Consider the following 26768-nt stretch of genomic DNA (forward strand, 5'->3'; position numbering starts at 1 on the left):
TATTTATTTCCTCTCCAGTTGCTGGATGATTAAGTGAACATTGCTAGTACTGTCAAAGGATATACACTGGCTCTTTCTGTTGGGAACTAATCAAAGCAGCTTTAAGTCTTTGTTTGACCCCACACGCCTACCTGCTCTTTTTTTTTTAAAGTACTTGTGCCCACTTGACTAATTGTGTGGGTTTTTAAAAGCATATGGCCTGCATCTACCCCAAATAAAGAACTATAACTTGATCCTAAAGCACAGTCCTCTCAATTGGATGAGACGATCAAGTAAGACAGCCTCCTTTCTGCACCCTGGTCTTTGAGTGGGATGCAGGTTGGCTTGGCTTGGCTTGGCTTGTATCAATCTGTTCTGTGCTGTCTTCTCATCTTGGAGTGCTAACTTCCCTGTGTAGCTTTCCCATGAAAGCCTGTTGTGTTTTCTCCATGCATCTCTTACACAAATAAGAGCACGTGTGAAATGCATGTCCACTCACTCAGACAGGTAGCTGCTGGATATAAACAAATACTTAGTCCTGCTTTGAGTGCAGGGGACTGTCCAGAAGACGTCTCAAGGTCTATGGTTTTATGATTCTATGATTTTGCCCTTTAGCTAAGCATTTGGATAAGGAAGCAGCCTGTTAGTAAGTAATGTCTTCCTATTTGCAGACTGGGAGGCAAATGTGTTCTTTAGTACCATTCAGACTATCAGTAAACCTCCCTTGTTATAGAGGTGTTCCCTAGTGGTTGGAGGAAAGGACTGGAACTCAGGAGTTCTGGAGTTCTAAACTTGGCTGAGACACATCCTCCCTGTGACACCTTGCACAAGACGCTTAAATTCTCTGTTCCTCGTATGTAAAATGGAGTTCCTTGCCTCGCAAGGCCATTCTCAGGCTGAATTAGTAGTTTGTAAAGCACCGTGAGGATGAAAAGTGCTGTCAATGCTAATTATTAGCACTCCTTGATTAAGTAAGAATAGCTAAATGTGCACATTTAAAATGTCTTTGATTACATTATGTTTGGCAATCATGTTTCAGCTCCAGGCCTAGTAGTGCCCCGCAGCACAGCTGCAGGCAGCCAATCTGTTCTATTGAAATATATTGGTTGTCAACAGATTTAAGAAGCATACTCAACTGTTGACAATCAATCTGTGATGGAGTCAACCAAGTGATCATGTAAGTCTTAGTGCATCTGTTGTCTGAGGTTAGAGTAGGACAGGTATGAAAGAAACCTGTGCAGAAGATGGAATTGAGCGTAATTCGTTACGGTAATGTCTCACTAATGTTTGGTCTTGAGTGGGAACCTTTGTTCATTTATAAAGTCTATTAAATAGCCTGCACATTTATGTTTTAAAGGTTTGTAAATGCTGTGCACAGTGGTTCAAATTATGCAATCTACCAGCTGGAATGACCGGTGTGGTTAACTGGAATGAGATGCTGTGTTGTCATCCCCACCCTTTCAGAGTCACCCATTGCTTTGTTGCTGTATCTCACCCATTTCATTGTCACATTTTTCTTTTTTCCTCTCCTTTTTGTAGAATACTCTTGAGATCAAAGAACTCAAAAAGTACGGCCCTTTTGACCCCTATATCAATGCCAAGGTGTGTACTTCGCTGTCAGGATTTCACTGCATCATTACTCCAAGCTGCACTCTCATGCATCCAGGTGTATTGTCATCTAGTTGGCTGATGCCTGCTTGGTTTCCAGCCACTTGAGGAACAGTAAAATGCAACCATTTATTTGTGGGTTTCTTTAAGCCAGTTCTAGAGAGATTATTTAGGGAAATCTCTTCCCTACTTTCTTGAGGCTCCTTCAATACTTAAAAATATGAGATTCGTGGTGATGGTCAATTTGGTTGGATGACTTCCAAAAGGTAACAATTTAATTAAAATGCTTCAGATTTCGTTTCACATCCTCAAATTATTACTGAGCAGAAATTGAACGAATGGGTATTTTTTTTCCTGCTTAAAGATGGCTGCATTTTCTTCATGGGGTTTCCAGAGCAAATGACCAATCTCCTTTGTAGTGACATGATACTATTTTTCTAAATGGATGGCTAATGCTTTTGGTGGCAGGGGACAATAATGTCTGTACCATCTAAGACCTCCCGTTTTTGCTTGTTGCATCAGTCTCTTGTTTTGGTGTTGAGTCCTTGTGTTTTGTGTCTGGCTCTTTATCCCCAGTCTTCTGTCCCTGTGTTTTTTTGCCTGTTGGTTTTTCTCTCTGCTTTCAGGAATTCTTGATCCAAAAAAGGGCACAAAAATAAGAACTTATCCACTGAAGCAGATTAAAATGTTTCTAAGGTCATTTGTTCTGTCTTCCAGTGGATAGACAGTAGTATTTTGCTCAGACACCTGCCATGTTTAATTGAGTTTTATTTATAGCCAGGCTTCAGGCAAGTGATATAATAGCCCCTGATTTATCATGAGATGCTTCTGTTTTCAACTATCACCCCAGGATGGCTTCTGGACAAGTCTTCTGGAATCATCCAGCCATGGCAGATTTTAGTTCTTGAAAGTTTAGTTAAAAGTTCAACTGTGCTTGATCTGCAGTACTGTACACAGGCAGAGTTCTTGGGCTTGCCAGCTGATGGGGAGTAGGGTGATTGTATTTGCAGATATCTGTTACAGGAAATAAACTCCAGTGCATACCTCTTTTTGAATAAAAATGTGTAACTGAAGATCACATTTTCTCCATTTTTTTTAAAGGTGGAATTTTTACAGCAACAAGTCTCTTCTGTGGAAACACATACTAGGGATGGGGAATTTAATGTGTTTAAAAGGAGCTTTGTAAAATAATATTGGAGCTTTCAGTGTTTTTTGTGATAAGTGCTGCAATGCAGTGCTACTGAGCTAAAATATCTCTAGAGATATTAAGTTAGTCATATCTTTTTTGTGGACTTTGTTTTTGTAAAGGGTATTTTTAAAAGACTTTCCTTGGGCTCCTGGTGCACTGACCATAAGTTAAAAAGAGAACTGCATTTTATTTAGGATAACTTTTTCAAAAGCCCTAAGGCCCCTAAGTCCTTTAGTCACTCAAGTGTGAGCTAAGTGTCATTGGAAGTCAGTGTGACTTAGGAGCCTCTGTCTGTCTGTTTCAAAAATAAGACTTGGGTGCTTCTGACATGTTTAAAAAAAGATGCCTATCATGGAATATCAGGGTTGGAAGGGACCTCAGGAGTTCATCTAGTCCAACCCCCTGCTCAAAGCAGGATTAATCCCCAATTTTTGCCCCAGATCCCTAAATGGTCCCCTCAAGGATTGAACTCTCAACCCTGGGTTTAGCAGGCCAGTGCTCAAACCACTGAGCTATCCCTCCCCCCTACAACTGAGCAGATGGTCCCTGCAATGTACGCTGCAGGTGACCTGATTATAGGGTATTCCAGACCTGAGGAAGCTGTGTATGAGTGGTATAATTAAGTTAAGGAGATGATGAGGGAGTGCTATCTTTGTTTTTGTAACTGTTACTTCCTTTAATTTGGCTAACCCCTGTGAAGAAACTGACCAGTTAACCAAAACCAGAGTAGAAAAGCTCTGTCCTGCAGTTAAAGGAAAAATAAGCTATGCCACACAAGTTATCTCTATCTTTTTAATTGCTCTCTGGAAACAAACGAATAATGGAGATTGGGTTTAATGTGTGCTATAAAATCTGCATGGGCCACTGATAAAAGTGGAAGCATACCATCTCCAGTCTGCAAATAAAACTGGGCAATGAACCCACCCGATGGATGGCCAGACAACTGGGGATCCTTTTTCTGAAACGTTTGTTTGGCAATGTTGGGTACTTACAGAAATGGGAGAATCCGTTCAATCCTGTGTCCCGCGTGGAGTTCCTATTAGCATTAATGGGTGTGCAAGGGGACTGCAGACTCTTGTGTGGAATGGTGATGCTGTAACTGATCCCAGAGCTTCTGGCTACTTCCCTACCCTGTTATATCGGAATGTTATGGCACGCTGCTTAGTGGAGAAGTAGCCTGGGTGTTGCTCAGCAAGTGTTTCTTCTTTCATCTTGGGATGCAATCACAGCGAGAGGGACGTCCGTGTTTCAGATTGTATTTCAGTGAGTGCGAGAAGGACTGGGAGCATAGCTGGGCCCTGCATGGAGGCTTTCCATAGGGTTTTATAGACTGAGAGCACTTTTTCTTAGAAATGCGCAAAGCAAGAAAGCCCAGATAATGTGTTAGGAGAAGGAACTAGGAAAATCGTGGGAAGGTGTGTTCTCTGCTCCCCACAGTGCATTTGTGGGTTTCTGAGTTGTATGTTTGGTGTTGGTTGCTCTGTGTATGTTTTCCCTAAATAATCTTCCATTATTAACATAAGGGAAGTGATTTCAGGGTAAATGCAATCTAGGCTCAAAAGTCCAAGTGAGTGCATGTACAATGGAAAACCTGGATAGTGACCCCCCATTTCTCCTAGTAGGAGGAGTGGAGACCCCTGAAGATACCAGCTTTTGCTGTCTGCTGCTGAGACAATGAGCATCTATGCAACTGAGTTCACAGGAGCTTCTGGCTCTCATTCAGTGGTGGAGAAAGACTTGGTTTAGATACTGTTAGTACAGTCTGTTTCATCCTGTTACCCCATGTTAGAAAAGGAAAAAGGTTTAGGGTCCCATCCATAGTTTCAGGGCCTCCTCCCATCTCTCTGTAAGGAAAGAGAGGGTAGAGCTCCCTCTTTGGACCAGATTGCCATCTGAAGGTAGAGGACCTAAGGAATACTTATTAGAAAATTATTTAATGCTGTGTCTGAAACACTCCTTCAACAGGCATACACTTCTGTGTGCATGCAGTGCTGTGTGGATCTATTTGAGGGGTATGAATTTTGTGCTGGTGAAAGGCTCTAGGCTGGCAGCCCTAATGGTGGAAATTTTCTGTGCTCATGTTGTCTCTGGCAAGGAGTTTTCCCCTCACACTGTCCCACCATTGCGCCTGCTGGGAGAAATCAGCTCTAGGAGTGAGCACAACAGTCTCTGCACCATTCTGCAGAGATTGGGAAGATTACTTAATGTTGGTGTGATGTGGGCCCTTGCCTTCTGAGACCCCCTAGACTCATTTCACTGTCATGGAGGAGCTGTTCAGTTATTACTGAGATGGGTTGGATTCCATCTGTAAAATGAGGCTAATGCTACTTCCCAGCCATGGTAAATGCTTTGAGATGTACAGATAAGGGGTGCTAGGTGTTCACTGTTAGCAATTCAGTATCTTCCCCTTGCTTAACTGTATGTTATGTCCTCTTCACTTTGCATTCACTGGCCTGGCTCCCCGTGCTCGCTTTCTTTCTTTCTTGCTGCTTAGCCTGTGCTGTTAGACTCTCTGTTAAACTTGTACTCTGATAGTGATACCCTGCATCTCCCACACATTTCTCTTATAAATGTTGCTTATTTCTGCATGTGGCTGTTGAGGCTTCTCACTTCCTTGTTCTGTTTGTTTTTATCAGTGAGTCATGACTGTAGAGGCTGTCTCCACAGCTCCCTACTTTCCTTATGCATTTCATGTGGCTGAAAAATGATGCGGTCAAATACCAGATAACCAATGGGAGTTTGCATGCATGAGTTTTGTCATCTTTAGATTGTGATTTAACACATTAGTAGGATTAAAGCACGTGTAGATCCCGACCAGTTCACAGCTTATTTCAATGGCAAATGGTGCAAAATATTGAGACTTTCCTCTGCAAATCGTAGTCCACAAAACACCATTCACAAAAAAAGCAACATGGAAACATTTTGGCCATATGCAATGAAATCTAGCTAGACAAATAGCTATCCTTCTTTAAAAAAGGGAAGTATAGCAAAAAGCATTTTGTGCCATGGTTAGAACTGCTGTGAAAACAGCAGAGAAAGCACAAGTTTGTACTGAAGGTTTTTGCGTCAAAGCAGACACCAGTAAGTACTTGAATGTTAAACAGAAATACTTTTGTGTATATAATACACAGTAGTAAAATTAGAAATTTTAATGGAGCTTATGAGTTGAAAGCAGACGGGCTTAAATCCAGAGAAGGTGTTCACACATATTTTGCACCTGGAAATGAAAAATTTTTTCGGGTTGCTTGCCTACAGTTACTCTGCACTGCTGATTTTTTTTAACTTGACAGATGCTGCATGTATTAATTGCATCAGGCTTTCACTGTAGAGGCATTCACTTGTGGCTTAGACACTTCCCCACTGCTGAATTGAGGGCCTTGCCTCAGGAGGTCTGGTTGGCACAGAGCTGTGCTGCTCACTAAATTTCTTAAATTCACATTTTTGCATGCGATAATGTAAACATACTGCACACTTTCTGAAATGGTCTGCTTACAAGCTTCAGAATTGTAAAAGCGGAATGGCTGCCAAAGAATCAAAACCTCAGTCATAGGAGAAATGACTGGATTCTAAAAACAATTGAAGTTTAAATTTTAAACAATGGCGATTAAGTTAGTGTAGATGGAATCCATACTATAGTTTGCTTGTTACATTTTGCATTTACTTATTGTTATGGTGCCCAAGACTGTTGAATGCTTCATAGATAAGACGGGACCTTGCCTGCAAGAGCTTGCAAAGTAAATGACAATCCACAGAAACTTGGCAGTCCTCTAATTTTTAATATGGCCTCTTGCTTTTGTGTTCAGTGCTTTGAAAGCAGAGTATATCTATGTACAGCAACTACTTCCCATAGCTCAGAATGCAAAGGTCAGTTGATGAACGTTTTGAGACTTTCTACAGGCTTTTCTTGGGTGGGTTGGTCAGTTTATGAAGGGTACCTGTGCCTGATAAATGGGAGTACAAACATGACCAAAACACTGCTCCGGGCTCTTTATGTTCAAATGGATTTATTGCATCCCCACTACTTGCTGTTTGTCTTGTTTTTACATTTAAACTTCAATGGTTTTGAGAGTGAGGCACCTAAGGGCTCATTTCTTCAGTCTCCTGAAACACTGCTGTGTTTATGACCCTTCAGAATAACGACAATGAGACCGCGCTGCACTGTGCTGCTCAGTATGGCCACACGGAAGTTGTGAAGGTTCTCCTGGAGGAGCTGACGGACCCCACGATGCGCAATAACAAGTTCGAGACGCCTCTGGATCTGGCCGCGCTCTACGGAAGGCTGGAGGTTGTGAAGATGCTGCTGAATGCTCACCCCAATCTTTTAAGCTGCAACACTAAGAAACACACACCCTTGCACCTGGCAGCTAGGAATGGACATAAAGCTGTAGTCCATGTCCTCCTAGATGCCGGCATGGATAGCAACTACCAGGTATCTTGTCAATCAGTGTGTGAATCTAGTGCAAGTGAAAGGGGTCAGAGAGCAGCTGGGGAGGCTGGAGTCCTCCCCATAGAAAAGGCACTGTAGTGGTAGGGCAAGCTTCTCTTGACCTCTGTCCTGGAGGACTCTGCTTTAAGGATGAGAATAGCTCAGTCTCCCATTCAGTCCTTGGTGGTGTTGGGGGGGTCCCTCATGGGGCAGATATACAGCAGTGAAACGTGTCCCCAAAAGGAGTGGAGAGAACTTGTTCTCTTCCTACCAAACCCCTTCTGTGGGAGAACAAGCACTCTAAATAAACTTTGGGGAGTTTTTACTTTGTTTATAATTCTGAGGCCCTCCTATGTTAAACCTTCTTCCCACCCCAAATTCTTAATGCCACAGAATAGCTTCTCACACAGTGTGACTCCAGTAATGGGTATTGGTTGCAGTGAGTTGCTTTTGTCCGTGTACTGTGCATGCATCTACTTTCTTTCCTGTTTTTATCAATCCCTAAAATGTTTTAGGATTCCTGTTCACTATGTGGGCTCATGGAATATTGTTTAATTTTTACAGACTGAGAAGGGCAGTGCTTTGCACGAGGCTGCTTTGTTTGGCAAGACAGACGTGGTACAAATATTGCTGGCTGCAGGTGAGAGAACGACATTTTGACACAATAGCCTGGAGATGCTTTACCGGGAGCATGTGATAAGGGAATGGTGTATGGTGGCAGCATTTTTCTCTTATCAGCCAGTGATGGAAGAATCGTTCTTCTGAGTGACTCATGGAAGAGGTATTCTCTGGGTAGTTGGGTCTTAGGTCTTTTTGGAGGAAGAATTTCTTTAACTCAGCCCTGGAAATGACGAGAAGAGCATCTAAGAAATGACTCAGTTACAAGAAATTAGCTTTGTTGCAGTTGGTCTGAAAATGCTCCCTCACCGTGCCCGCCTTTATCTCTTCTAGGTATTGATGTGAATATAAAAGATAACAGAGGCCTGACAGCTCTGGATATTGTGAGGGAACTTCCGTCTCAGAAAAGCCAACAAATAGCAGCTCTCATTGAAGGTAAATAGTGTGTGTGTGTGTGTTTCTAGTCATTCATACTTATTTTTCTGTCTGAATGTACATGTGGCTGTAGCCATATGATCATGTTCCGTGATCCCAGCAAACATCACAAGCTAAGCATCTTCAGGCCAAGACAGTCCTTGGAGAGAAGTATCTAGGAATGCTGCAAGATGTCATGCTTTACCTCAGTTTGGTGGTACTCTTTCTGAGTCACTGATCCTGTGCCCTGCCAGTGTTTCATCATGATGCTCTAGGAGGTGCCATCTTGCAGATGATCCTTAAAACAGAGGTCTTGATTACTTGTGGGAATAAAAGGCCCTATGACCCTTTGCACAAGGTTGCGGAGTTAACTCTGACATCCTAGCTAGATTCCCACGTGGGTAATACTTTTTTCCTTTAAATTTTCTTTCAGTTGGATATGGTGTTTGTCACATCTTGCATGTAACTGTTAGTAATACTAAGCCTTTGTGCAGAGTGTCATAGGTTCAAAGCATTCTGCAAACAAGAACTAATTAAACTTCATGCTACTCCTGTGAAGTTGCCAAATACTGTCCTCATTTTTACAAATGGGGAAACGAAGCCTGCTTGAAGGCTGAAAGTTTTCAAGGCTTAAGTAGCATGAGTGGGACACTTAAACTCAGATGTCTAATTTCAGGTGTTTAAACTTAGTATTTTTACCCTAGCTGTCTTGCCTGTTATCGTGGGTCCCTGACTAGAAACCATGTCTCTTGACTGTCCTGTGCTGGTCCACACAAGTACACTGCCTCTTCTCAGTGTTGTATGTATCTCACAAAACAGCTACATGGTTATCTGCTTGATAAGGTTGGGTGTGCATCTTAATTAGTTGATCTGTAAAGCACTTTGTAGTTCTCTGATGAAAGGCATTCTGCAGAAGTTCAAAGTGTCATTATTCCTAACCCTGGACATGGTTATCTGGGTAATAGGGTAATCTGCTCCTATTGTGCGAGCTGAGCTCCGAGATGTAACCCTGCACTTAGATTTCTTTTGAGCCATCTTAATATGTAGCTCAGCAGCTTTCAGAATAGTCACTTACTTCTGATCCACAAGGTGGGAATGTGGCGTGCATGATATTGAACCAGGGAACAGGACTGTCTGCCTAACCTGGGTAAGTGGCAACCCCACTGGTGAGCTTCTCGCTGTTTGAATGTTGCTTTTTTCTCTTTCCTGCACAGATCACACAATTGGGAAGAAGAGCGCAAAAGCGGCAGAGAAGACTCTACCAACACCTGTCATTCCTGCCACTGAACCTGCAGTCCAGATACCACAGGGTATGAAAGTTGCTGTCTGGGAGGCAGGGCTTGAGTTCCAGATGGGTGTGCAGATGACTATTTATGATTGCACTGCTCTTTGAGTATAGAAGAGATCGGGTTCAGTTATAATAAATCCAAAAGTCATACTTTGTGCCCAGAAAGCGAAATAGTCTGAAACCAATGATTCCCCTTCCCTCTTACCCCCTGGTTCTTTAAATCTGACTTGCATAACATATCCCATCTGTTGCCCCTGGGGGTGGGTGGATGCCTCCATAAATCCAGAGGGAGCTGCTGTTTGTTTGCTCTTGTCTTTGCTACTGCTCTGCTTAACCAATAAAATGATCCATAAAGTACCAAACATATCCGGTAAAATCAACTGCAGTGCTTCCTATGTATGTGGCGCATCCTCCCTTAAAGAGAGTACCAAAGGATTGGCTGCATTCCAGGGGTGCATGGTAGTGACACACAACCCTGGTGGAGACTGTCTGGTCTATAGAACAGGTTTTTATAACTGAGGGAAAAATTCTTCTCCAACATTGATCAAGAAAGTCCAGGCTAAACATTGGTGAAGTCACAAAAGGCTTATTGTTAACATGGTTTGAGCAGTCTTGTGGGTAAGACATCAAAGTGAACTGAAAACGGCAGCAGCTGTTCTTGAATGGGGCAACCCCTAATGAGTTTGTGTGGTCCTTGTGTGGGTGTGCCTCATGATATCTAAGCAATGATGCATGCAGCCTAGATTGTTCAGTTGCTAGGCCACTTCTTTTATTTGCTTGTAGAGTCAATTGATTTAAATCAAAACAATTTAAATAGAAATGTGGAAGTGAAAGGGACCTCGATAGGTCGTCTAGTCCAGCCCCTGCACTAAGGCAGGACTAAGTATTATCTAAACTATCCCTGACAGGTGTTTAGACAAACATGTGTAGGTTTGACAACTTATTCTTAAAAACCTCCAATGATGGAGATTCCACAACCTCCCTAAATAACTTTTTCCAGGGCTTAACTACTCTTAGAGTTATGTCTCAATGTCTAACCTCAGCCTCTTTTGCTGCAATTTAAGTCCATTACTATTTGTCCTGTCCTCAGTGGTTAAGGAGAATCCTCCTCTTTATAACAACCTTTGACGTACTTGATTCTTATCATGTTCCCCCTCAGTCTTCTCTAGCCTAAACAAATTCAGGGTGTGTTTTTGTTTTGTTTCCCCAACCTTTCCTCAGATGTCATATTCTAGACCTTGAATCATTTTTGCTGCTTTCCTCTGGACTTTAATTTATCCATCTCTTCTGGTTCCCAGAACTGAACACAGGATTCCAGTTGAGGGCTTTTCAGTGCTGAGTGGAGTGGGATAATTACTTCTCGTGTCTTGCTTACAACACTCCTGCTAATACATCTCAGAAGGATGTTTGCTTTGTTTTTGTATTAATATTACATTGTTGACTCATATTTAGTTTGTGATCCACTATAACCTCCAGATCCTCTTCTGCAGTACCCCTTCCTTGGCAGTCACTTGCTATTTTGTATTTGTGCCATTGATTATTCCTTCCTAAGTGTAGTAGTTTGTTTGTCCTTACTGAATTTCATCCTCTTTATTTCAGGCCATTTCATTGAATATCAGAGTTGGAAGGAGGTCATCTAGTCCAACCCCCTGCTCAAAGCAGGGCCAATCCCCAATTTTTGCCCCAGATCCCTAAATGGCCCCCTCAGGGATTGAACTTGCAACCCTGGGTTTAGCAGGCCAATGCTCAAACCACTGAGCTATTCTTCCCCCCACTTCTCCAGTTGGTCAAGATCATTGTGACTTCTAATCTTGTCCTTTAAAATGCTTGCAAGCCCTCCTCTCGCAATCCTATTCGTACACTCATAAGTGTACTCTTTATGCCATTATCCAAATCATTTATTAAGATATTTAAGAGAACCAGACCCAGGACAAATCCCTGCGGGACTCCACTCGGTATGCCTTTCCAGCTTGACTGTGAACCATCGATAACTACGTTCTGAGTATGGCTTTCCAACCAATTCTGCACCTACTGTATATTTTCCTAATTGGTGGTTTGAGAAGGTCATGTGGGCCAATAACAAAAGCTATACTAAAGTTGAGATATATCACATCTGCTGCTTCCCCCTATCACAAGGCTGGATATTAGGTTGGTTTGACACGACTTGTTCTTGACAAATCCATATTGACCATTACTTATTGCCATATTATCTTCTAGGTGCTTACAAATGGATTGCTTGATTATTTGCTCCATTATCTTTCTGGGTACCAAAGTTAAATTGATTGGATTATAATTCCATGGCTTTTCCTTACTCCCCTTTTTATATATAGGTACCAGAGTTGCCCTTAACTAGTCCGCTGGGATCTCTCCCGCCCACCACGAGTTCTCAAATATAATCGCCAAGGGCTCAGATTTCTTCATGATTTAAATCACCAAGTGGAAAGCTCAGTTTAAGTAATCAATTTTAATCAGCTTTTCCCTTTGTGCTTCAGTTATAGTTCTAAAGAAAGGTGCCTTCTCACTGGTTGATATAGCCATTAAAGCATGTTGATTTACAACTAAATAGTCTTTACAGTAAACTTGGTACATCTTTTTGCTATGGACAGGGTTATACTATATATACACTTGAGCAATTACATAGCTCAGTATTTTCAGATTATTAATTCTACACTTTTAGTATGTTAGAGAGTGACTGACTGATATATTGCTTATTTACTAGATGACTTTTTACTTATTTGTGTCAAGCTGCATTAGAATTATAACTGGAATTTTATTAAATACAACAGCATACAATTTATTTTTATTAAACAAAATAACCTTAAATGTGTTAGATACGTAAACTTCTCTTATGGAAACATGGTTCAACGTTTAGGCCGTAACATATGTTGTTAAATTCAGATTTATTTTTAAACAGGTCTATTTTAAAAAGAAAAACGTATTATAATGTAAATAACAAAATCCAAAATATCTGATTTTAAACAAAAAAAAAAAACCAAAACCCTCCTCCCTTTGCAAATCATCAATTTTTATCCATGCGGCTTGCTTGTAGTCCTGATTTGTGTGGCTCCTGCTGTTTTCAACGTGGGATTGATGGGGCATTCTTCATTCCCTCCAGGTGATGTGGAGAAAGCAGTGACTGAACTGATCATAGACTTTGAAATGAACCCAGAGGAGGAGTGTCCTTATGAAGCTTTATACAGTGCGACATCCTGCCACTCATTGGACAGCATGGCCAGTGGGAGGTCTTCAGACAGAGACTCTGTGAATAAGGAAGCGGAGACAACGGGTCTTAAGGCAGCAGGAATCAGGCCTGTATGTAGCCATGTGTGTTTTTATCTGTCTCTTTAAGGAATATAGAAAGTGTTTATCTTCATTCCCATACACTACCGCACTCTTGCTACAGGCTGAGCACCCAGCTGCACAGTTGGAAATAAGTTTTAGATCCACTGCTAAGCTTGATTAGAGCAATCAGGATCTCCTCCCTTTCCTGCTCGGGATGTGTGTGCTCCCTCGATAGTATTCCGTGCGTGTAACCACTCCTACATCGTCTGTCGGCTTTTTGTCCAAGTCTGTAAGAAGATAAGTATGGCCATGCTGGGCCAGACTAATGATCTCTTTAGTCCAGTATCCTGTCTTCTGATAGTTATCAGTTGCAGATGGTTCAGAAGGAATGAACAGAATAGGGCAATTTATCAAGTCATCCATCCCCTGTCATCCAGTTCTAGCTTCTGGCGGTCAGAAGCTTAGGGATACCCAGAGTGTGGGGTTGCATCCTGGACCATCTTGTCTAATAGCCATGGATGGACCTATCCTCCAGGGACTTATCTAGTTCTTTTTTTTGAACCCAGTTATGCTGTAGGCCTTCACAACATCCCCTGGTAAGGAGTTCCACAGGCTCACTGTGGATTGAGAGAAGAATGTTTGGTTTTAAATCTGCTGCTTATTAATTGCATTGGGTTACCAATGGTTCTGGTGCTGTGTATCCAGCATGGTGTTGGGCTGCTGAGGGGGTTTTATACAGTGAGTGTCACTTACTTTGTTAGGACGTATTTTTGTTTATGGTTTAACTCCTTGGCTATAAGTAAACTTCTGGAGTCTAGTATGATTCTCAGAGTTGAGACATTTTTCTCCTCTTGCCACCCTATGCCCTCTCCGAAAGGCATGTAATCCAGTCACCTTTGAATGCCCAGTGGTAAAATAAAGCTGATTTCCCCAGATGCTTCAGCTGTTGTGATTAGCATTGGCAGCAAATTTGTTCTGCATGTCATTTGCAGACAGAATCCTGCAAGGGGCGCTGGAGGCTTTGCAAGTGAAGTGTGTAGTCATTGGAAGGTCTTTCTCAAAGAAATCAGCCTAACTAGCCTTCTGTTAATTGCATCTGCTGGGGCTTTAGTAGCTGGTGGCAACCTTTTGCCATGGAGTGGGTGGGACCTTGGCTCATAGCATGTTGTCTGTGTTTTTTATTGGGAGGTTGAAGTGGGGGAGTTGAAGCAGATGATAAGGAAATCAGCAATGAATAATTCACCAGCGAGGTGGATGTTGAAACCAGCTTCGTACAGTTTCAAAACGAGAACCTATAGAACCTCTTTTTCCTCTAGTACATCTGCTACTGGAATAGTGATGTGAGACCAATCTAAAAAACAAGGTTTAGAAAAACTTCTGCCAGACCCTTTCTACAAGTGTAAAACACCCAAAGCAGAATCCTGCCATGAACCACCGCTAAAAATAGATTAAGTCCGTATATGGGGCCTTTTTGTAATAGTGCCGCCTTTGAGGCTAAACTCATCCCATACAGCCTGCACAGAAGGTCAAGTTTGCCAAACTGGGATGGGAAGGGGGAGGAAGTGCTCTGAAAAGCAGAAACTGGTTTGAGTTCCCCCAAAATCTGCTCAGGATTTGGAGCAAGTGCCTGAGCATCCATGCTTGCCAGTAGGTGCTGCTGCTGGAGAGAGCATGAAGTATCTAGAGTAGTCAAGATACAGTGGAAATGCAATGAGCATATGGCAGGATTTTTAGAGCTATTTAACTGTCAAGTAGTAACCCCGTAGTGTTGTGAGGAATGTGGTCCAGGGAAGTCTCTTAATGTCCTGTGTGTTCTCTCATAACTCAGCACGCCTCTCCAGAACATATTTATTCCTGCTAATGAGTAACATAAGCAAATTATCTAAACACACTCTCCCTTTCTCGCAGCTTGTACCATAATAATGAACTAATCCTTTGCAACTCCAAGGAGCACAGAGTCAGAAAGGTGCTTTTGTGAAGGAGCATAGGCACCAGCCCAGCTGGGAATCTCCCTGATTGATAGATAGAGGGAAAAGCTGATTAAAATTGATTCCCGTTAGGGCAAACCCCTTTTGCCGTCCTTCACTCTAAAAAGTCTTATCAGGGGATAGAGTTTCCCTTTAAGCATATAAGAGGGGGCTGAAAGGAAGGAGTTTAAAACAAAGCCATTAACGGTGGCCTTTTTAACTGCAGAGAGAGCGTCCACCCCCTCCTGCCAAGCCACCCCCTGATGAAGAGGAGGAGCATGTGGAGAAGAAGCTAGGTCGCAGTGCTTCGTGTGAGGTACGCAGGCGTTATTGGGGGCTTGCTTTTTGCAGGGGTCGGTGAATGTGTGGTTTAAAGATGAGTTTTAATGGTCCGGGAGGGGCCAAATATGATGATCTTAACTCCCTTGTGAATCTGATCATGAAAGTGAAGGATTTGTTGTGTGAGGCAATATTACTGGCAATTTGATATGGAAACTTCCCTTAAGAAACTCTGCCAGTGCACTTCAGTCCTGACCTGAAACCCTTCCTCCAGTTTCAGACTTAAAGTCTCTTCCTAAGGGAATTCCCATCAGGCAATGGTTTTGCCATGTGGACAGTTGTCAGCTATCATGAACCCACTAAATATATTTTCGTTTAATGCCGAAGCCTGAATTTGAATCCGGGTCTGCAGAGATGCGAGGCCATTAAATCATGTTGCATCTTAACTCCCAATTATGGGTCAGATACTTGGAGGTGTAAATTGGTGTAACTTCAGTGGAGTTGAACTGATTAATACCAGCTGAGGATCTGGTCCATTGCGTGTGTGAAAGAAATCTCCACCTGCAGATGTCTAGTCTGTATATGGTGCTTTGTGATGCCAAACTTGATTGTGCACATTGAACTGTTTGCATTCTGTCTTGTTGCTCATTTTGCCAAATTCCCAAAGCTTCAGATGAACAAGCTCTGCAGAAGGCACTTAAATGAGAAAACCCCCTAAATGTGTATTTGGAGACTTCTGCTGACAGGTAATAAAGATCCCGAGAGAACCTCGCTAACTTCCTGCTGTACTAAAAATCTTAAGCAGTCCTCAAGTAAGATATATGTAAAGATACAAGTTGAAAGTCTTTTCTGCCTCCCTCCTCTTGAACGGACTCTCAGTTCACCAGACACTTGGATTTGAATTTTTGTCATCTGGTTATCTTGATCTGCTACTGTTTGGAGAACAGCATATATATGCAAGGTGTCAGTGAAAATGTTGGCTTTAAAAAAACCCACCTAGAACTGTGCAGTACGTCTGGGGATATTTTGGGGGTAAAATCAATTTATTAGGTTGTTTCACGATGGCCTATTGAACGGGTTTCGCTGGCATTACAAATGGTCTTTCAGATTAATTTCATAATCCTTTCCACATGCCTGTCTTTTGGTTGGGGGGGGGTGTGTGCGTGTGTGCGCGCGCACACGGGCTGGGGAAAGGAGTCACCAGGTAATTTGGAAGCAGAAACTCTGCTTATCAAGATAAGCATAATGGAGGGAGGGAGATGTACATGATCTTGATCATAATTACAAAACACTTGCTCTTACCATTCCTCCATTAAAGGTGATGTGGAAACGTGATTAGCTATGGGAAATTTTGCTGCCAAACAGATGAGTGCACAAAGTGATTCCTCAAGGGCATGTTGGTTTGAAACCCACTGCAGTGATATCCATGCACTGACTGTGTTATTGTAGCTGGTCTGGTATTGATTACTGTAGATAAGATGATAAAACCGTTTTATTTCAAGCGGTTATTCCCGCTTCTTATACTCATGCTTTCCCAGAATTCCTTTCAGGATAAAATTTTCAATGCTTGATCTCTGCTTGAAGAGAAATTTTTTTGGGGGGAGGGGTTAAATTTGAGAGAATTCCTAGTTTTGAATTGAGGATAAAAATGCAATGTTTCCATTCAGACTGGACTAAGTCATGGCTGACATTCAATCCTGGCCTGTACGGCCCTCATGGTGGAGTGCTCTTGACCAAGTTAGAAATGAATGTGATCAATAACAAAGTGATACCGTTAGGCAATTGAAAAGTCATCCTGGAGCGATTTTAATACAGTAGCTGTAGAAGATTTTTAGCAGAGCCCAGTGAAATCCTGCCCTATTGTCATATCACAGCCTATGTTCTCCCTGCCAGGTCTGTCCACCACAGGGGCAGCTGCTGGGACAGTGTGCCCGAGGAAGACTGTAAATGTCTCATTGAAACACATGGCACAGAATCCTCATCTGCCTCCTCAAAACCTGCCATAACTTTAGGGACAGGAAAAAATCATGATTATGAGAAAATTACACATTATGGTATTCTTATTTTTTAACTGAACTCTATGAATGCCAAGCTTTTATTTCAAAACAGCCTTTTATTCTGTTGCCATGAGACAACTTTCACAGTGTAAGCAGTTATTCCTCACTTATGCACCATGACTTTCACCACTGAGAGCTGTTTTGCACTTACGTGCAGAATAGGTGATTGCTCATAGCTGACTAGTGAATTTTTTCAGCATCAATAGAACCCTTCTGTCTCTGTAGCCTAATAAGAGACTGAAATCTCAGACAAGACTTCAGTTCATCTTTTATTTACTACTCCCATCATCAAAATGGGAAGCTTAGACACACCTGGTTTCAAACAAAACGTGATTATTCCAATGGTATTCTGTAGTTCTCTGGCTGGGGGGAGAGAGACCGAATTAGAGCCACCTGTTTTTTTTTAAGTTGAAGCAATAAATCCTAAAGGCAGCACAGGCCATTAAGAGGTGAATTACAGGAAATCATCCAGATCTGGGAGTGTTCAATGTTTATAGGGTTAAGTATGTTTGACAGGGTGTTTTCAAACACCGACTGGGTGGTGGCTCCTAATGAACAGGAATAAGGAGTTGATTACCTACTCAGTGTAATGTACTTTGGGAAATGAACCATGTGCATGCATGATGGATGAGATGTTAACTTGAATTTCCTTCTGCCCATCCCTGGTGCATGTCTAGATGGAAGTTAGATAGCATAGGACTTAAGGTCTGTCTTCTTTCACTTAAAGAGAATCAAATGTCAAGTACCTTGTGCAAGTCATTGAGGGTAGAAGGTCCTAGATTTGTAAGGTTCACCCCTCTCTTCTCTCCCTTCCCCCCCCCCCCTTAATGTTCAGTGTTTCTGAGACTCTTACTCAGACAGATGCTGTGAATAGGCAAAGCCTAGTTAAAATAACAGTATATGTTCTCTAACCAGCCTCTCCCATTGAGAGGAGGTACCCAGCTATACTTGAAGCAGTGTGGATAGTCCAGCCAGTAAGTTATGTAAAGTGCTTGCATGGTTTGAAACCCCCATTAAGTAAATTGTGGCTTGTTAGTCCAGGCCATTCTGTTAGTAGCCTATCCTGGCAGTTTAACGTAACAGGCAGTCACATCATAGCTTAGACTGTAAGCTTTTCGGGCCAGGGTCTGCCTCTGTGTTTGTAGAGCACCTAGCACAACAGAGTTCTCATCTCAGTTGGGACTGCTGTGGTACAAATTGTAGAAAAGCAAAAACACTTTTTTTCTTGAGCTGCATCAGAGTGGGGAAAGTAACAGTAAATCGGGTGTGCTGGCTTAAAAATAAAATATCTGCTCTAATGCCCCCAAACATGCAAGGTCTTAATAGTTCTAGCAGAAGTGGGAGGGAGTGATGCCTTCCTTTCAAAAAGGAAGGTGGCATACTGCACACTTGCCATTCCAAAAGCTGCTACTTGTCATGCTCCTGTTTTAAAGCCTTCATTCTTTGGAGGCTAAGTAGCAGTGAACATTCCAGCACAGTTAGCCACGTTCCGTGCTCATGGATTCGGTACATATAAACCAGGTGGAAATGGTCACTTGCTTGTCATTAATTTAGCTACCAGACTGAACATTGCAAATGGGTGAGTGAGACTGGGTGCAGTGATGGGTGACTTGTGGTGGAATTATTCTCAACATGAAGTGAGAAGCCAGTCCTATGATCTGAGTGCTGACTGCCGACTGCCCAGGCTAATGCCTGTCTATTACTGAAGGTCTTTCGTTCCTCATTTAGGGCTCAAGGAAATCAAGGTGTTTTGTCTGCAGATGCGCATGTAAATGCAAAACCTTGGGAAACTAACCTGGTTTTGTTACATACCCAGAGCATGTTCCTCAAATGATTTGCTAAGCTTCACCACCATGCTAAGCAAACTCCTGACTCAGTTTCGTGGTGAGGCTTTGAGTTAGTTTGAACCTGATACAGACTAAGGATGTGTCTACGCAGCCCTGCAGTTTAGCCAGTGGGGGTGTGAATAGTAATGCGCACCAATGTGCTGTGCTGTATCTCCCTGATGAGGACACTGAGGGCGCAAACTAGTTGACATGACTGTAGTCCTCTTCAAACAGGACTATACTGATGCAAAGCAGGAACCTTGCTGTTTGTGCCTTCAGTGTCCACGTGGGGGGGTTACAGCACAGCACTTCGGTGTGCATTGCTATAGACACACCGTAGGCTGAACTGCAGGGCAGCGTAGACCTGCTCTTAGTCCAGTGGTTCTCAACCTCTTTCTGCAGCCCACAACATATTATATGGGCCGCATCCAATACTATCTGTATGGCTCTGAGGATGTCACAGGGCCGCAGCTTGTGTGTTGGTTGGGCCGCAGGTTGAGAACCCCTGCCTTAGTCTCTAATACGTTAGCATTGGAGGTGCAATGGATCAAGGAAGGTAACTGGACTGCCTGGGAGGTTGGGTGTGTTCGAAGACCACCACTGGCAGGCTTCCTAGAAGTAACTCCTTGCTAAGGTGCATGTACTCTGCAGCAAGACTCCTGCATTCTGCAGCTCTCCAGTGCAGTTGGTTGGGGATTCTCCAGCTGTTCCAGAGCCCTTTGATTACAAAAAGAGGTTTCTCTTGAAAATGGAAATAAGTAACACAGTCGCTTTGGTACCCTTTGTTACTTTGATGTTAAATGCGGTTTACGTTGCTCCTGGTCTTTTCAGTTTGAAGTGTGCTGTGGAACTTGATATTGAAAATGCTAATTGTGACTTTTGGCACCTGGGAAAGTGAGAGAAGGAGGTAGTTTGGGTTTGTGAGACAAGTATGCTCGCTAACTGAAGTATTCAATCAAGAGTGAAATAGTTAATAAGTTTGCTAATGGAGTTTGCCTCATGAAGTCTGAGTCAGCATCCCTTTAAAGTGGATAGGGATTTTTTTCAGGCTGCTTGCAGTCATCATTTTTCAGTCATCACTACATCAGTTACTTGGGCAGTCTGGAAGGCTTTTTTCCAACCGTAAGAGCTAGAAAGTAGTGTGGGGGTTGGGGGAGGTGTTTGCATTTTTAAGAAACAGTCTTAGGTTCTGAATTAGTTCTCTGGCAGAGGGGTGGATTCTGCTGCACATTCAATGGTCAGAAGAATGGCATAGAGGAGGGCTCTATGCATACCAGAGGGGTAAATGACAGAGTTCGACAGACAACTACATCTTGCTGTGTCTCATTAGGCCTCTGTGGTGCGGAGGAAGAGCAGGGGAAATGCAGCCGAGGAAGAGGAGGAGCATCCTTATGAGCTGTTGCTTACTGCAGAAACTAAAAAGCCGCTTGCAGTGGATAGAAAAACAAAAGGTAAGAGATGATACAGAAAGACAGCAATGCCCAGACTGCCTGGGTTGGCAGATGTAGCCAGTATGTAGGAGGCAGGACGGGAGGAATTTGATCCTAGCTGTTTCTCTGGTTCGGATGGCTGGATTCTGTATTGCAGTTATGTTCCCTTGGTAATTTGTTTCCATTCTCAGGGGAGAGGGTTAAAATATTTCTGCCTCAATATCGACATTAAGTAAGAGAAGGTTTTTTGCCTTTCAGGCAAATATGAGACCAAGGGACTTGACCCATTGAACTGTAAAAATTAAAACACTAGAATCTCGTGCACAAATCAAGCGAAACAGGAACAAAAAAGATCAAAATGAAAGAATAACCAATCAGTTGCCATTTGGGAAAAATCGTGGTCAAACAAGTACAAGTGTGTAAATACTAATGGACCAGATCCTCAGCAGGTGTAAATCTGTGTCAATACAATGTTGCCAATTCATGTCAACTGAGGATCTGGCCCTGGTATCACAATCCGAAATCAACACATGCACCACTGGCTGTCAGAGCCAATTACAAAAGTAAATTAACAAAGGAAGAAAACACAGACGAAGTAAGCCACTGTTAGGCGCCAGTTTAAGATCCAGTCATGCTGTCAGATTAAACACTGCACTTGGCTCTCTTCCCCCAGAGGGACCTTCATTTGGTGGTTTGTGGGATTTGGGAACCTGGAGCTGTGCACACCACCCTGTATTTGGTAGATGGGTATTGTTGCATTTGGTTTTCTTTCAAGGAGAGCTTTTTAGGTGAAAGATCTGCTCAGTGTGCAACAGAAACGAGCAAGAGATATGGGGAACTTAGTTGTGATTCCCAGTCTAAAGGCGAAAATGTTTCATCTTGAGACTGAATGAACAGTAAATATGACTTAGCGTTATGACGGTTGCTTGCTTGCCCTCCAGAACCACACTCCTTCTCCTAGTCTGTTCACAGATGCTAGTTTCCACTTCTTGAATGCTACCAGTAATCTCTCACGTGCGCGTGCACACGCGCCATGCCAAAGAGGTCATTGATTTTTCCCACCAGTCTTTGCCAGAGCTATTCGTAGTCCTGATGCAAAACTGCAGTGGTTTTCAGGTTGATGCTTCACAGTCCCAAGTGGGAGAAGTCCTTGGGTGATGGTTGAGAAGCTGGCTCGTGTCTCCTAACGCTTGGCTTGAGAGGCTGGGTTCACATAGGTCAGCTGCTGCTGGACTTGTCTCTTCTGTAAGCTGCCAATGACATGACTCCTCTTTCCTCTTGCTCTGGCCTTTCTGCTTTACATGCTGGTGCTTAAATAAGCATTGGATATGGGGGTGTGTGTAGTTACATATGCACTGTTTAAACTGTGGTACATTAATGTGGTGATTCCTTGCACAGACGCATGGAGACTTAAGTTCAGATCTTGATCCAAGGTTCTCCCCCCTCAGCTTGGCATGAGCCATGAGTACTGCAGAGTCGTTGGGCCCAATCCCTTAAACGAGGGAGGAGTTGATGGAAGCCCCTTGTCATCCATTTAGCTGAATAAGGAGCCGAAGAGGAATCCTGATTCCTGTCTAGTCCTCAGCCAGAAGGATAGTTGCCCTGAATCCAGGTTGGAGCTCTGGGGATGTCTCCTTGTGGTTCTAATGAATCTAAAGAACCCCCCACCCCTTCTCCGTTGGGAGGAGAGCAATCCAAAAATATAAGTGTTTGTTTGGTTCTGAGACTCTGTATTGATTCCTTTCATTTTGGATTGAAATAGTTGGTTTAGATCTAGCACCGAGAGGTGGCTCAGCTCAAGTGATGGGTAGGGGCTGCTGTTAGAGGAAAAGGGGTCTACCAGTGCCTTTCTCGGTACTGTATACAAGAATCTGAATGCAAGAGGCAGCAGTAAGCTTGGGGTGGGAGGGAGAAAGGGGAGGACTTGATCATCTCTGCTCCTGTTACCTCTCTCAGCATGTGGTGGTGGGGCCGGGGGGAGTGTTAGCAGAGCAGTCACTATTTTTCCAGTACCCATATTACTGTCCTCCTTTTTAAATGGTGCTTTTTGTTCACAGCTCTTACCTTGAAAGTTAATGGATCAGTTTTTAAAGCAGAGAGATAATGTGTGAGACAGCAGTATGGCAAGGCTACATGTGTTGCAGTTTTTCTCTGCCTGGCTAGCTCTCCTCATTCTGCAGGAACAGCAATGCTCTTGCATGGTCCAAATGGCACAGGGGTCAGTTACTCACTGCATCATTTAACTCCAGGTGCTTGACAGCTCTTGGTTTGTGTTTAAGGCACAAAGTGCTGTTTTTAATGGTACTTTGCTTAATTTATAACATTTATAACTGCTGCCTCCCTTCTTGCTCTGCTGCTTTCCATCTTGTGTCCAGTCATGACTGCACATGTGTTCTTAGCCCCTTGGCCCTGATTTCCTTTCATGAGTGGATTAAAGCTCTCTAGCTCTGTCAAGGTTCACCTGATGCTTTGGGCAGAGTTTCAGATCTGGTTTAGTTTGATCTAAACCAGCTTCCCATCTCATATGGAAAGGAATTTTGACCAGGTCTAATGTGTGTAGAAAGTTAAGCCATGTGATGAGAATTAAGTCAAGTCCACTGACATGGTCCTCCCTGTGGATTGGTCAGAGGGGCTTGGTAAAACTTGTCAGATACATCATCGAGGACGGGTGGAGGAAAAACATGCCCAGGTTTTGATGTTTTTTTTTCTTTTTCCTCTTAGGGGAATCACCATCTTCAGGTGCTGTCAGCAGTAACCAGCTTCAGGTAGGAGTGACTTGTATCATCAGAACCAAGAGAAGCAAAATTTTCTTCTTTGACATCACAATTCTGTTTTTCCTGGGAGGTGGCAAACTGCAAACTGTGTATTTCACTCTTGGGGGAGAGACTTGAGTCTGCATTTGTACTGCTCAAGATTGCTTAAAAGCCTAAGAGCAAAACAGCACTGCTATCTCCTTGTAACCAAAACATTCCTTAACTGCACCTTCTTTAAGGTGGAAAAGTCATTTCCTGCACTGAAGTATTTTTTGGGGGAGGGAGCGCGGAAATAAAATGCAAACAAGCTCACAAAGTAGGGCTGCATTCTCTCAGGGTGATGTGATATAAGTTCTGTCCAGCATGATTCCTGCATTACTAGATGTAAACACATGCCTGTGACAAGCTTTTCCTGTTCTAGGCACAAATACTCACATTTAAAGTTTGTGTAAGTGAGTGTTTCTGCTTCCAATTTATTGCAAAAATAATCTTCAGCTAGAGCCACTGGTCGTGCGCTGTGAGGCTGTCTGCTCCATCCTACCCAGTTGCTCTGGTCTCGTCTCTTTGCCACAGAAGATACAGACTTGCATGCAATTTTTGTAAGAAACTTTGTGGCATGATGCATTATCGTGGTTCCTTGCTGGGCAGGGGTAGGGAAGGGAAGATCCACCCTATAAATGCCACCATTAATCTTTGGATCAGGAAGCAGGGGCAAAAAGAGTAGAGAGCTTGACGCTTATCATCCAGGGGACATGCGATAAGCTCTCCTGGTTATATAGAAGGGAGACTTAAACTTGCTTTGGGTGGGGAAGGCAAAAGCAGTATATTTGTAGAACGGTTTAACAAGGAAAGTTTGGCTTGTTGAGTATTTCATGTTTGAAGATACTGCTGTCCAGAGAGCTTACTTAAATTCAGCTGTTCGGTTCTATACCAGGACTGAGTATCTTCATCTGCACCATGTCTGTATTTTGATTTTAAATGGTTTTAATTGTACGTTTAATGTTCAAACGAGGCGGCCTCTGCCCAAAGGGGCTTACGTGCTCCGTTAGGTGTTAGTCAACTCCTGTTATGTGTGAAACCTTCAATGAAGATTGAGTACAAGGGCAAGTGCGGGTGTCTTTTTGTGTGTGTGTGTATTTATAATCGTTATTAAATGAGTTAAGAATATAAGAATGACCGTTCTGGCGCTGTATTCTGTCTTTTGATGCTGGCCAGTGCCAGATGCTTCATAGGGAATGAACAGAAGAGGGCAGTGTTAAGTCATCCATTCCCTGTCATCCAGTCCCAGCTTCTCGCAGTTATAACTGAAAGTCTCTATGGACAAAATGCATGTTACTAGGTTATTTTCAGAATTAAACCTTGAGTATAAACTACAGGGGACATTTTCAAAGGCACAGATGAGTTAGGCACCCAGTTCCCACCACATTTTCCTCTGTGGCTCTGAAAATCTCCCCGTGTTCTAATTAGTTCCCCCAGATGTCCCGCTTTGCTACCTATTCAGGAGAGTGGGAGCAATGGTTGGCATGTTTTTAGCATTGCAGTGAAGATGACCATACTGGCTGTAAGACTGGAATAATCTAAGGTGTATTTGCAGGCCAAACCCCGAAAAGGCACGTCTTCCCAAGATAGTCAACGGCCATTGAATCGCCAGGGTTCTTCTGACCTCTCTTATAGCCATTCTGAGCAATATCCAAACCCCGAATCACGCATGATTGAGACCTCAGCAGGTAAGGACCTTGCTCTTGTTGTGCATTTAGTCCCAACAGCAACCCTGCTTCTATGCTTATCTGTGAGATTTTTAGTACAGGTTTGTAAGTTCAATGCTCTGAAATGTTCTCTCCCTCAAGGCTTTCATCTCTGCTTATCCACTCTTCTCTGCGAGTGTCACTACCCCCACTTTGCCGCCTGGGGTATTTCTGTCCTGGTCTTGGGGTTGGCGCTTCATTTGAAGAGGCTGAATGGGTGGCTGTGCTTTCCCTTCTAACAGAGGCCCCTTTGTTAGTCTTTGTGAGTGGAGATTGGCCAGTCTGCTCTGTGTGGGCCCAAGTGTTCTAGCATGCGGCAGAAGCTATTCCCAGCCGCCTTTCTGCCTTTGGACAGAAATGCCATTAAATGTGAAACTGGGGCGTTGACGAAATGAGGAGTTAGGAATAGAGGAGGAATGAGAAGAAAAAGGCTGCTAAGGCCATCAAGACTTACTGTCCAGTCTATGCAGTAATTTCCCTTGTGGTAGAACTGGTTACCATAGAGTAAATGATTTGTTATGATTAAAACAGGGTTCGACCTTGCTGTGTGTATGGCTGGAACTGTCTTAATGTATTCCTGGTTTGTTACAGCCTTGTATCCTTGCTCAGGGATATATTGAACACACAGTCTGGTCCTGCAATACTCTACTATGGTTAAGTGTTGTGACAGCCCTAGCAGGGTAAGATATAGTGTAGGCAGGACCTTAGAGAGATTGTAACTGGAGAGATGTTTCCTCTTCTATCTTATTAGCAATTTCATTTGCAAACTTTACACTGTGTTTACATGATCAATGGTAATTTCCAGTTCTCACTTCCTTAGAATTTTTAACCGACTTAATTTTCTGTTTTTTGGGGTGCCATACCTGAAATGGTCATAAGAGGGTAAGAAGTGTGAGCTCCTCCAGTGGGCTGCCCTACGGGCTAACCTCAGTTCCGACTTGTGCTGCTGTTCTGTTCCCAGGCAGAAGCTGCCAGTTTTATAAGTTGTCTCTTGTATTTCTGTGGAACAAACAAATGTATAAGGGACTAAATAAAACTAATCAAACTCACGTTTGCAGTGTTGCTGTGGCCGTGTTGGTCCCGGGATGTTAGAGACACAGGGTAAGTAAGGTAATACTTTCTATTGAACCATCTTCAGTTGGTGGAAGGGACAAGCTTTGGAGTTCCCCAGAGCTCTTCTTCAGGTCTAGAGAAAGTAACCAGAGTGTCTGAGCCAAATACAAGGTGGGACAGATCCCTTATGCTTGTATTTAGCAGAGACACTCTGGTTACTTTCTCCAGACCTGAAGAAGAGCTCTGGGAAACTCAAAAACATGTCCCTTCCACCAACAGAAGTTCAACCAACAAAAGATATTACATCACCCACGTTCTCTGTGATCAAACTCATGTTAATTTTGTCCCAATATCTAAAGTAGCTTCCATGGGTAAACTGCTAATCCAGTGCCTGCTTTTAGCTTCCAGGAAAAGGACATGTTCTTGGATCGTATAAATGCAACTAGTATTTGAAAATGAGTAAATTAACCCTGTTGCTAAAAAGGAAGCCCGTGTGAAAGTCTGTTTCACTCCAATCCATAGTTGACTGGTTTTTAGTCACAAAATTCACTAGAACGTTTGGCCCGGTTGATTGAGACTGGTCCTCCCTGTTGTGATCTCGGAGAGCTGGGTGTCTCAAACAAGTAGACAAGGACTGGATGGGCCTTGGAATTGGACCTTCCCTGTCCCCTCTAGACATTCTCCCTACGCTTCAGAGTTGGACAAGTCACATTATCAGGGCATTTTGCACTGGTGCTGCCCCTGCTGTAATTATCTGCTGGGTTGAAGACTTCAGTCTTGAGGGTAGCACATTTCCCCAGCACTAAATTCAAGTGGTTACAATATGTGTGTGTGCTAGCAGTCATTGACAAGAG

At 43.1% G+C, this 26768-nt stretch overlaps 1 protein-coding gene across 7 annotated transcripts in view; it reads left to right on the plus strand.

Annotated features, from left to right (window-relative positions):
* ANKS1A (ankyrin repeat and sterile alpha motif domain containing 1A) overlaps nt 1-26768 on the plus strand; it is a 151292-nt gene that overhangs the window by 46458 nt on the left and 78066 nt on the right. For 5 of the 7 annotated variants that reach the window (XR_012636007.1, XM_074936415.1, XM_074936418.1 and 2 more), the window contains exons 4-13: nt 1519-1581; nt 6909-7205; nt 7767-7842; nt 8154-8255; nt 9449-9544; nt 12638-12834; nt 14998-15087; nt 20264-20384; nt 23085-23128; nt 24711-24843. Coding sequence is in view for 5 of the 7 variants with exons in the window: in XM_074936415.1 (XP_074792516.1) it covers nt 1519-1581; nt 6909-7205; nt 7767-7842; nt 8154-8255; nt 9449-9544; nt 12638-12834; nt 14998-15087; nt 20264-20384; nt 23085-23128; nt 24711-24843 (1219 nt within the window). In the remaining 2 variants the exon portion in view is untranslated. The remainder of the gene's footprint in view (nt 1-1518; nt 1582-6908; nt 7206-7766; nt 7843-8153; nt 8256-9448; nt 9545-12637; nt 12835-14997; nt 15088-20263; nt 20385-23084; nt 23129-24710; nt 24844-26768) is intronic. The other 2 variants (XR_012636008.1, XM_074936416.1) reach the window with 1 other exon arrangement.

This window comes from Natator depressus, chromosome 21 (assembly GCF_965152275.1).
Source record: "Natator depressus isolate rNatDep1 chromosome 21, rNatDep2.hap1, whole genome shotgun sequence".
Classification (NCBI taxonomy): domain Eukaryota; kingdom Metazoa; phylum Chordata; order Testudines; family Cheloniidae; genus Natator; species Natator depressus.